Here is an 11,523-nt window from a genome sequence, read left to right as displayed (position 1 = left end):
AGTATTATTGTAAGTAGTATGAGTATTATTGTAAGTAGTATGAGTATTATTATGAGTGGTTTGAGCATCATTATGGGTTGTATGAGTATTATTATGAGTGTTATGAGTGATATGAGCATAACTAGGAGTAGTATGAGTGGTATGAGTATTATTATGAGTATTATTATGAGTATTATTATGAGTATTATTATGAGTGGTATGAGCATTATTATGAGTATTATTATGAGTGGTATGAGTATTATTATGAGTATTATTATGAGTATTATTATGAGTATTATTATGAGTGGTATGAGTATTATTATGAGTATTATTATGAGTGTTATGAGTGATCTGAGCATAACTAGGAGTAGTATGAGTGGTATGAGTATTATTATGAGTATTATTATGAGTGGTATGAGTATTATTATGAGTGTTATGAGTGGTATGAGCATTACTAGAATTAGTATGAGTATTATTATGAGTAGTATGAGCATTATTATGAGTATTATTATGAGTGGTATGAGCATTATTATGAGTATTATTATGAGTATTATTATGAGTTATTATGAGTATTATTATGAGTGGTATGAGCATTATTATGAGTGGTATGAGTATTATTATGAGTATTATTATGAGTGGTATGAGCATTACTAGGAGTATTATTATGAGTGTTATTATGAGTGTTATTATGAGTGTTATTATGAGTGTTATTATGAGTGTTATTATGAGTGTTATTATGAGTGTTGTTATGAGTGTTGTTATGAGTGTTGTTATGAGTGTTGTTATGAGTGTTGTTATGAGTGTTGTTATGAGTGTTATTATGAGTGTTATTATGAGTGGTATGAGCATTATTATGAGTATTATTATGAGTGGTATGAGTATTATTATGAGTATTATTATGAGTATTATTATGAGTATTATTCGGATTACTTCTATAAGTGGTAAAGCTGTGGGATGATTATTATATATGAGATGAGTGACCTCTTTGTTCTTAGGTTTTGCGCACGGTGGATTATGGCAATTTATCCATCTCATTGTGTTGTGGTATTTTGCGTGTGGTCTGATGGTGAGAATTCCAGGAGGAGGGGGTTGCGTCTCTCAGTCCGTGCGTTGCTTCTTGTACTCGGTGCCGTCTCCGTGTTCTGCGCCTGATATTGCTCGCCGGCTCTTCACCACATTCTTGACTTGTATTTTACAGTCTGACATTATTGTAGCAGCGCTGTCAGATTCCCGCTCTTCCTTGTCACACAGTCATGGTCAATAAAGATTGACAATGGCTGTAAGTGCGCAGTATAATATAATATGGAGGCGACTCATGGCGCAGAAGTAGCCCCAGACAAGACATTTCACCACAAAGTCCCAGAATAATGAAGTCTGTTCTCGTAGCCAAGATCTCCTCCTAATCCTCACAAGTCACTACGAAATCTGATGAACTAAGTCATATTACAGTTCAAGTCAATGCGTCATCTCCACCAGTCGTTTCTTCGTAGGCACAGACATGATTTTCTGGTTTTCAGCAGCTGCTGGATGGAATAGAGGAAGATAGCGAAGACCAAGGGCGGCCAACCAATGACCAAGGGCGGCCAACCAATGACCAAGGGCGGCCAACCAATGACCAAGGGCGGCCAACCAATGACCAAGGGCGGCCCCCCATAATGTCAGACATAGGAAGATGACACTGGTCATTCAGCCGTCACCGTTGGGAAGGTCTCATCAGTCCTCAGCTCATTGATGCCACGTTTACGTATTATGCAGCATTCATATTTCTTTCTTTGCACTTTGCTGTCCCCCAGAGCCACATAAGACCCTTGGGGACACTGCTCAGAATAAATCTATAGGGCCTGGGGGTTGGGAGGCTGCTCTGTTTGCACACACTACTATTCCAAAATGACAATGGCTTCCTCTGTAAACCGACGCTCGTTCTGTCGCTACTTTTTTTCTTCCTTAGGAAGTTACTGAAGTTTTATAGAACATTGTATCAGGATCATGAGCCAAGCCAGAATTACCAGCGGAGAGGGATTGTAGCTTTAACATTCAGACAAAATTCAGCAATCTGCAGCTCAAGGGTCACATCAAATTCACCAAAGAAACGTTGTTAGTGACTGGTCACGGCGCGGCGACACGGTCCGTCTGGTGCCAGGCTCTGGTGGTGGCACTGACTGTGCCGTGCTGGGTACGCAGCCTCGCCCCTCCTGCCCTCATCTCACCGCCCTTCAGTGATCATTAATGAGTCTTGTTTTATTTGATTCATCTCAAGAGATTTGCATTTAGAGTGTCCCAAATCTCCAGATTAAAGCGGCTGCTAATTGCATTAAATAAACCGCGCGGGAAAGACAATTGTGTTCCTGCAATAAGAAGATTATGGGGTTAAGTGGTTCATTAGTGGAGCCCCTCGTATCTGGTGTCATTTATGCTACGAGGAAGCTGCACCCAGCGCCATCCACAGGCTTCATCTCTTCATTACCTTGGGGCTTTTTTATATTATAATCTTTATTTTACTTTTACAAAATGGAAACACCATATGCAATGTATTCATCAAAGATTCATACAAAAGGAGATATAAAGCCTAACCCCCCCCCCTAACCCATGGATCGTGAAGGAGGGGAAAAAATAAGAGAAAAAACAACCTAAACAAATAACTCAGAGGAACGTCCTGACCCCTCAGCTTTAAAAGAACTCTGAATTATGAATCTATTTTCTCGCTATAAGAAGAGTCTTACCGTTTATTGTGTAGAGTTTCGGAGACTATGAACAGGTCACTAACAAACAAATAAAAGTGTCAAACGGGACGGCTGTATTCATTGTAAGCTGTAAATCTGCCGAAACCTTTATAGCGACAATTTGCTAACACAATTCCTCTTTCTTGTAGTCCTAACAGCAGCCCTTACATACAGGGATATATCCCCCTACCACATGCTGTGGACAGGTGACACCAAGGGTTAATTCAACTCAAACCAACCCTAAAAATGGACCTTAGTTCTCCCCCTCACTGTGTATTTTTAAAGACCGCACCGAGATAAAGAAAAACGCTTCATTTGGAGATAATTATGTTCTGCTACTTGGATTGTGTAAGGAAATTGTAGTTTCCCGGATGTCCTGCAGAGAATCACATACACATGAGATGAAGAATGGGAAGACCCAGAAGACCAAACTGTATATCCAGAAGAAGAGACCGGTCCTTCAGAGAAGTCCGATCTATAGTGGGTGATGCGGGTATCTGGTGCGCTCCATGATGCCGCCCAGCAGATCATCTCGGTTGGCTCTTGAGCTTGTCCTGCCCATGAAGTGGCTGTAACGCTTGTCGAATGCGCCAAGACGTCTACTGGGGAGACCTGCGCCAACTCTGTCCCATGAGCTGATAGCGTCTCTCAGACACCTTGCTGTGGTAGATCTGGAGGCTTTCTCCCTTTTTCAAGTCTATCACAGCCTGAAAGAACAATTAAAATATATCTTTATTGATTGGTTAATGGTAAAACTGGCTCTTAAGCCGAATAGTATCTACACAGGCAAAAGCAAGTGATCAGAAAGGTGAGAAGCGTCTACAGGTAATAGGAAAACATCCACCAATAAGGAGAGATCGCAATCTCTCCTTATTATATAATTTTCCTCTGAGCCCTTGCTACCAAATTAATAATCCTACGTGTTTCCGTGTCTCCTAAATTGGGGGATACATCATCAGGGATTATACTCTCATTCAGGCCGGTTAGCACTGTTTCTGTGCTTATTGGGTCTCCCGGCGTGTGCACGACTCTAATGGATATTTAAAGGCTTAAGCTCGCCTACCAGTTGACATCACTCTAGCAGTCCACCAATCCGCATTAAAAACGTCATTCCTGACGTCCCGGATGGTGGCGAGCCTCCGTTGTGACAGCCAATCAGCGCATCCTGACGCCGAAGCTTCCCTAGTAATCCAGGGGAGCTCCAGGAGGTTCAAACATCACACCGTCATCTACACAGCGGTGGATGCAAACGAAGCAGATATAGATCAAGCCCCGTGCATATCATAGAATTAATGTTAACCACAGAGCACCTCAAAGAAAGCAAACACATTCCGTCACCTACCAGCCATAGGTAAACAAACTGGGTTGGACGGACCAGAATCCAAAACGTTCTCCCTTGTTCTTTAAGCCACGTGTGAGCATAAATAGATGATCCGTCTTGCAGAAGTCTCAGTCCAGGACAGGTAGATCTTTACATACTGTCCCACTTCAAGTGTCTGTCAGGGCCTTTCCTCCTCTGAGGTAAGTTTGGCTCCTGATTTATAGTTGAGACGGTTGGACATTTGGATCTGAAGGTACCCGGAGTCCGCAAAACCACTTTTTCCTCATGGAGAGACAAAGCCGCAGCCACGTCTTGTCACTGATCTGCCTGGCTGAAGTAATCACCACCAGGAATTCCACTGTCTCCAATAGGAAGAGCAACTTCCCCTGTAGGCAAATCCCACTTTGGAAAAGAGCTGACTCAAGCTGGCCAAGGTTCCTAAATGGCTACTAGGATCCGCTTTATCAATTGCTCTTTTAATAGACTTACCAAGAAAGGTGGAAAGGGTGAAGATCTGAGCTCTGATTGTGTTAGGAATTAGCCACTTAAGTCCATCCTGCAGGAATTGGGGGATATCTTCTTCTTTGCCTCAGCAGCCTTCTAATACTCTACAGGCATAGGCTTTATTTGTTGCCACTCCTTGGTCAACTAAGCCTCCAATAGGTTCCCTGACTCAACTTCATGAGCAGGGGAAACCATGCTCCTCCCGGCTGGAATGGCATGACCGCAATCACGGAGGCTTAGTCTGGCCTGACCTTAGTAAGGACTTTTTGTGACCAACTGCACGGGAGGAACACGTAAGCCGATTGGAAACTCCACAAGATGGTGAAAAGGCATACAGACCGTATGTTCTGTCTTGTCGATAGATTGAGTAAAAGATCTTGATCTTGGTGTTGGTTCTTGCCACCATCAAATCTATCTCTGGTCAACTGCAGCTGATAAAATTGGTCAAGTTCTTTGAAAATTTCCCACAGTTCCTTGGCGTTGGAGGACAAAGCAATCTCCACAAGAGTCCAAAGGCTTTGATCTGTCTCTCCTGACACTTAGGCACCCCATCCTTGGATTTATGCATCATCGGTAGTCAGAACTACCCACTGAGGAGGAATCATACTTCTGCCATGTTTCTGATCTATTCAACCGAAAATGTACGCCCTGGTTCGCAGGGATAACCTTAAAGGTCTGGTTTAGGGAGTCCTTCTGTCTATCCTTTCTATCTAGGGCTTCCGATTTGAGTCTTGAGATGTCATTTGGAACACAGGACTGCATCAGTCACAGCCAACATTAGGCCAGGGACTTGCATGACTTGTTTCATGGAAAGTGGTATGATTTCCAACAGATTTTGTATCTGGAAGTCAAAGAGTCCACCCTTTGAGGAGTTAGACAGAGTCCAACTCTCAGTCTATTACAAAACCCCGGGATTGGCATCTCCTGGTTGGAATAAACTTGAGTTTCTTGATTTTACAAAACCCATTCTATAGAGGATAGAAAGCAATTACTATGGGTTTGGGCCACGGGTCTTGTAGATAGGAGTCTTTAAGGTCCAGAGTAGCTATATAATCGCCCATCTCTATAAGGGATTTAATCGATCTAATAGTCTCCATTCTGAACCTTTCCTGTTGAATAAAGGTATTAAGGTATTTCAAATTCATAATGTTTCTAAGCCTTCTATCTGGTTTAGGTATTACAAATATTTGGAAATAGACACTGAGTCCCCACTGGTCTTCTGGTACCTCTTATATGAAATATTTTATAGTAAATTCTCTCAATGCCTGTTGCAGTGCAAGTTCCCTTGAAGGCAAGGACAGCAGGCTGGTAGAGAGGAACCGGTCTCTTGGAGCTATATAACTTTAAAGTAGCCACGTTCCACTATACTTGTAACCCATAGGTCCCAAATCCCACCATTGAGAAACAAAAAATATCAGAAATTAAGTTACTGCCCCTGGTGCTGTGGATGATCTTTCTTTCCATCAATCCTCTGCGTGAGTTGCTCTGAGAAGCAACTAATAATGGTGCTAATAGTGGTGGTGTCTCTGATGGTGGTGCTGGTGATGATGACGATGGTGGTGCTGGTAATGGGGGTGTTGCTGATGACCGTGGTGCTAATAATGGTTGTGATGGTGATGATGACTGCGAGGCTGCTGATGATGATGGTGCTGATAATGATTATGACGGTGGTGTTGGTAATGGTGGTATTGCTGGTGACGGTGGTGCTATGAATGATGGCGCTTCTGGTGCTGGTGTTGTTGCTGGTTGTTCTAGCAATGGTGGTATTGCTGCTGATGATGATGATGATGGTGGTGCTGGTGAGGATGACGGTGTTGCTGGTGAGGATGACGGTGGTGCTGGTGAGGATGACGGTGGATGCTGGTGAGGATGACGGTGGTGCTGGTGAGGATGACGGTGGTGCTGGTGAGGATGACGGTGGTGCTGGTGAGGATGACGGTGGTGCTGGTGAGGATGACGGTGGTGCTGGTGAGGATGACGGTGGTGCTGGTGAGGATGACGGTGGTGCTGGTGAGGATGGCGGTGGTGCTGGTGAGGATGGCGGTGGTGCTGGTGAGGATGGCGGTGGTGCTGGTGAGGATGGCGGTGGTGCAGATGATAAAAGTAGTGCAGAACAGAATAACATTTAGATAAGTAACGCTGCAGGAGTGTCTTTTCTTTCATTTACTAATTCTTCCTTACTTAGTAAAAAGCAGATTGCTGGGTGTTCGGGTGATGAATGTTGAATTATGGATATTGGTCATTGGGTTATATGTTAGGTGTTGGCTATAAGGTGGAGGCATATTGGGGACACAAGAGGTGGGCTGCACTAATTGTTAAAAAATAAAAGGCTTGAGAATATTGTAGAACTTACATAGTGAATACTTGTCAATAACCCTATAAGCTGACACTCTACATATTTTGACATGGACATTATATTTTAACTCACTTGTAATGAAGGCAACCAATCCTAATTCAGCTTTTATTTGTCTATAACTATGGTTTAATGTGTTGCTCTCTCTCCAGGAATTGCCAGCCATGCAGCATTATGGAGTGAACGGATATTCCCTTCATGCAATGAACTCTCTTAGTGCGATGTACAACCTGCACCAACAGGCAGCACAGCAGGCGCAACACACCCCTGACTACCGGCCCTCTGTGCACGCTCTGACCCTGGCCGAGAGACTAGCTGGTAAGATTATGGGACATTTACACATGATCTCATATGAGGATGGAACTGGGGTGGTGGAGGGTATATAGCTCCTTAAGATGTGGTATTAGGAGTCAGCAGACTGGATATTGTGTCCGTTAAGTCCTCCTAATATCAGAACTCATCGCTCTGTCTTTTCCTGTAATTAAAATTGCCCAATTTTATCTTCCAACGGCTGTACATTTCAAGACATCATTTTGGAAGCCCGATATGGGTCCCAGCATCGCAAACAGAGAAGAAGTCGCACAGCGTTCACGGCTCAACAACTAGAGGCTCTTGAGAAGACGTTCCAGAAGACGCACTATCCTGATGTGGTGATGCGAGAAAGACTGGCGATGTGCACCAACCTCCCGGAGGCCAGGGTGCAGGTACACCCCCGACCCCATTTTCTACAGCTCATTGTCAGATAGTGGGGGCTATATTAGAGCTGTTATAGCCATTGGTCATGTGAAACAGTCCTTAAAGGGGCTCCAAGTCTAACAGATTAAGAGAAGGTTAGAGAATAGCCTCAGTGGATGATCAGACACGTGAAGGGAAAGGTGAAAACCCAACTAGTGCACTGAGGACTAAAATGTAGTTTTAATGAAGCCCTGGGATGCAAATGTTCCTACAGAAACTGATTGGCTATTCATGAATATATTATGACTCTACAATATATAGTATATACAGTAACGGTGAGAAAAGGAATAATAATTTAGACTAAATCTTGTTACATTGCAGGTTTGGTTTAAGAACAGAAGAGCCAAATTCCGCAAGAAGCAGAGGAGTCTCCAGAAAGAGCAACTACAGAAGCATAAAGACTCAGAAATGGGGAGCAGCGAGGCAAAGAGTGACTCCGCCCCTGCGGAGCCTGCAGCACCCAGCCGTGACTCCAAGACATTGCACAGTTCTGTGAGTGATGCCAGCCTGGAGCTGAATTCTGCACTATCTGATCAGTCTGCCGGTGAGTCTGCTGCAGAAGAACAAACTGACAAAGAGGATGAGCCAAAAACCCCACACGAAGAAACCAAAACTGAGAAGTCTTCACCCACAGACTCCAAAGTCCTGAACTATAAGAGAGCAAGTCCCAAAACAGGTGAGTCTAAGTGCACAGGCACACAATGCACAGAATTAAGGTGTACAGGTGAAGTGCTCGGAGCTCCACTTAGCTCATGATCTTCATTCTTTCTATATGTGATAGGAACATCAAGAGACTGGGGCTGCCATGCCCAGCTCATGCCAAGAGTCATTCACTACAACATAGAATAGAACATGGATGTGGGAGATCATGAATGTATATACTGCATGGTTTTCTATTGTATGGAGTTGTGTGCAGGGTTAGGTCCTTGAATATTTGGTGTGAATATTTTGTTTTTATTGGCCATTTGTAATGTAGACCTGACACATTGTCCAATTCAATAACTTCAAATTTTTTTCTGTTGCAGAGTCCCCAGTCAGCAGCACAATGACCCCGACCTCCAGTAACTGTCTCCCTCCTACTCACTCCTACTCATCCTCTCCACTCAGCTTGTTCCGCCTGCAAGAACAGTTCCGGCAACACATGGCAGCCACCAACAACCTGGTCCATTACTCATCGTTTGACATGGCCAGTCCCCCTGCTGTTCCCTACCTGGGTATGAATGTTGGCATGACACCCCTCAGCACCCTGCACTGTCAGTCTTACTACCAGTCCTTGTCCCACGCTCAGCAAGTCTGGTCCTCTCCCATCCTGCAGAGCTCTGGGGCCCTTCCGAGTCTCAACAGCAAAACAACAAGTATCGAAAACTTGAGGCTCCGTGCAAAACAACATGCAGCTTCCTTAGGACTGGACACATTACCCAACTAACTGTGAGCGCTGATGGGCTGCAATATGTACATATTATAAGGACTGTCAGTATCTACAACACAATATATGATCTGTGGTGCCGGTGTGTATGGCGACCACAGCCAATGTGCTACAAACCATGTGCATCTCCCTGTGGTGTCAATGAATGTAAGTAGGCAGAGCTCGTATAGTGAACCGACCACGCTCTGACCGTGTCTGGATGAGAAGTCCCTTGTCATGTGAATGTATAATAAACCCCATCTCCAGGGTCACAATATGTGATGCTGTACTTATGTCTGGTCCTTCTGATTTCACAATTTTTGGATCTACAAAAAGGTTAAAAGGCAGCTTTTAAAGCATCAAATTATTTTTGTGAAAATTGCACTGAACACCCGCTATCCACCATCTAATGAAGGGTCTCAAACACGCTGTCGGTGGGCTGAATGCGGACCCTGAGGCTGTTATCTGTGGCCCGCGGGGCACCGTAGCTCACTCGGGAGACGAGAGAGCAGGCCGAAGGAGGAGCGTGTGAGTGCTAGAAGCGCTCTGCCTGAGACTTCCGCTCTGGGGTTGCCCCTGACATCACTGTCAATGTATGGAAAGTGATGTCAGGGGCTTCCCCAGAGTTCTGGAAGCAGAGGCTATACTAGTGCTCTGCACTTAAACTCCTGCTCTGTTGTTGCCCAGGACATCGCATTTCGGTCCAGGAGGATCTCCTGACGTCACAGTCTATGTACAGTGATGTCAAGGGCTCCTCCACCTGAGGAATCCCAAGCCAAAGCGTCGGCAACCCTCTGGCTGGGGATTCCACTCCTAGAGGGAGCTCCAATGGAGCTATCGACTGATGGGTTGTGTGTGGCACTACCTACTGTGGCATTATCTACAGAGGGCACTTGGGAATAATCTATGGGTGGGTGTGTGGCAGTATCTACATAGGGCACTATGGCACTAGCTAAAAAGTGGCTACTCAATCTTGACATTCTTGTGTCTGCCAAACTCTGCCAACTGAGCCGCCAGAAAGCATTTAGTGATAATTAAACTGGAAAACTGGATTGTTAAAATAAGCACATGGAGAAAACACGCAAATTTAATGAAAGTTTAGACTGAACTGTATTATTATAGTAAGTAGTATTGTTCTAGTAATGTAGTGTTATAGTAATGTAGTGTTATAGTAATGTAGTAGTGTTATAGTAATGTAGTGTTATAGTAATGTAGTGTTATAGTAATGTAGTGTTATAGTAATGTAGTGTTATAGTAATGTAGTGTTATAGTAATGTAGTGTTATAGTAATGTAGTGTTATAGTAATGTAGCGTTATAGTAATGTAGTGTTATAGTAATGTAGCGTTATAGTAATGTAGTGTTATAGTAATGTAGTATTATAGTAATGTAGTATTATAGTAATGTAGTGTTATAGTAATGTAGTGTTATAGTAATGTAGCGTTATAGTAATGTAGTGTTATAGTAATGCAGTGGTATAGTAATGTAGTGTTATAGTAATGCAGTGGTATAGTAATGTAGTGTTATAGTAATGTAGCGTTATAGTAATGTAGTGTTATAGTAATGCAGTGGTATAGTAATGTAGTGTTATAGTAATGCAGTGGTATAGTAATGTAGTGTTATAGTAATGTAGCGTTATAGTAATGTAGCGTTATAGTAATGCAGTGGTATAGTAATGTAGTGTTATAGTAATGTAGCGTTATAGTAATGTAGTGTTATAGTAATGTAGTATTATAGTAATGTAGTGTTATAGTAATGTAGTGTTATAGTAATGTAGTGTTATAGTAATGTAGTGTTATAGTAATGTAGTGTTATAGTAATGTAGTGTTATAGTAATGTAGTGTTATAGTAATGCAGTGTTATAGTAATGTAGTGTTATAGTAATGTAGTGTTATAGTAATGTAGTGTTATAGTAATGTAGTGTTATAGTAATGTAGTGTTATAGTAATGTAGTGTTATAGTAATGTAGTGTTATAGTAATGTAGTATTATAGTAATGTAGTATTATAGTAATGTAGTGTTATAGTAATGTAGTGTTATAGTAATGTAGTGTTATAGTAATGTAGTATTATAGTAATGTAGTGTTATAGTAATGTAGTGTTATAGTAATGTAGTGTTATAGTAATGTAGTGTTATAGTAATGTAGTGTTATAGTAATGTAGTGTTATAGTAATGTAGTGTTATAGTAATGTAGTGTTATAGTAATGTAGTGTTATAGTAATGTAGTGTTATAGTAATGTAATGTTATAGTAATGTAGTGTTATAGTAATGTAGTGTTATAGTAATGTAGTGTTATAGTAATGTAGTGTTATAGTAATGTAGTGTATAGTAATGTAGTGTTATAGTAATGTAGTGTTATAGTAATGTAATGTTATAGTAATGTAGTGTTATAGTAATGTAGTGTATAGTAATGTAGTGTTATAGTAATGTAGTGTTATAGTAATGTAGTATAGTAATGTAGTATAGTAATGTAGTGTTATAGTAATGTAGCGTTATAGTAATGTAGTGT

At 42.1% G+C, this 11,523-nt stretch overlaps 1 protein-coding gene across 1 annotated transcript in view; it reads left to right on the top strand.

The window, feature by feature from the left end:
- Positions 1 to 9,271, top strand: part of DMBX1 (diencephalon/mesencephalon homeobox 1) — a 116,935-nt gene extending 107,664 nt beyond the window's left edge. The window contains exons 2-5 of the mRNA XM_075848297.1: positions 7,030 to 7,195; positions 7,403 to 7,581; positions 7,934 to 8,288; positions 8,638 to 9,271. Of these exons, the coding sequence (XP_075704412.1) occupies positions 7,042 to 7,195; positions 7,403 to 7,581; positions 7,934 to 8,288; positions 8,638 to 9,038 (1,089 nt within the window). The 5' untranslated portion in view covers positions 7,030 to 7,041 and the 3' untranslated portion in view covers positions 9,039 to 9,271. The remainder of the gene's footprint in view (positions 1 to 7,029; positions 7,196 to 7,402; positions 7,582 to 7,933; positions 8,289 to 8,637) is intronic.
- Positions 9,272 to 11,523: the final 2,252 nt, after the last annotated feature.

Source organism: Rhinoderma darwinii, unplaced genomic scaffold (assembly GCF_050947455.1).
Source record: "Rhinoderma darwinii isolate aRhiDar2 unplaced genomic scaffold, aRhiDar2.hap1 Scaffold_34, whole genome shotgun sequence".
Lineage (NCBI taxonomy): Eukaryota > Metazoa > Chordata > Amphibia > Anura > Rhinodermatidae > Rhinoderma > Rhinoderma darwinii.
Note: the sequence above shows the minus strand (reverse complement) of the source record. Positions and strands in the feature narration are given on the sequence as shown.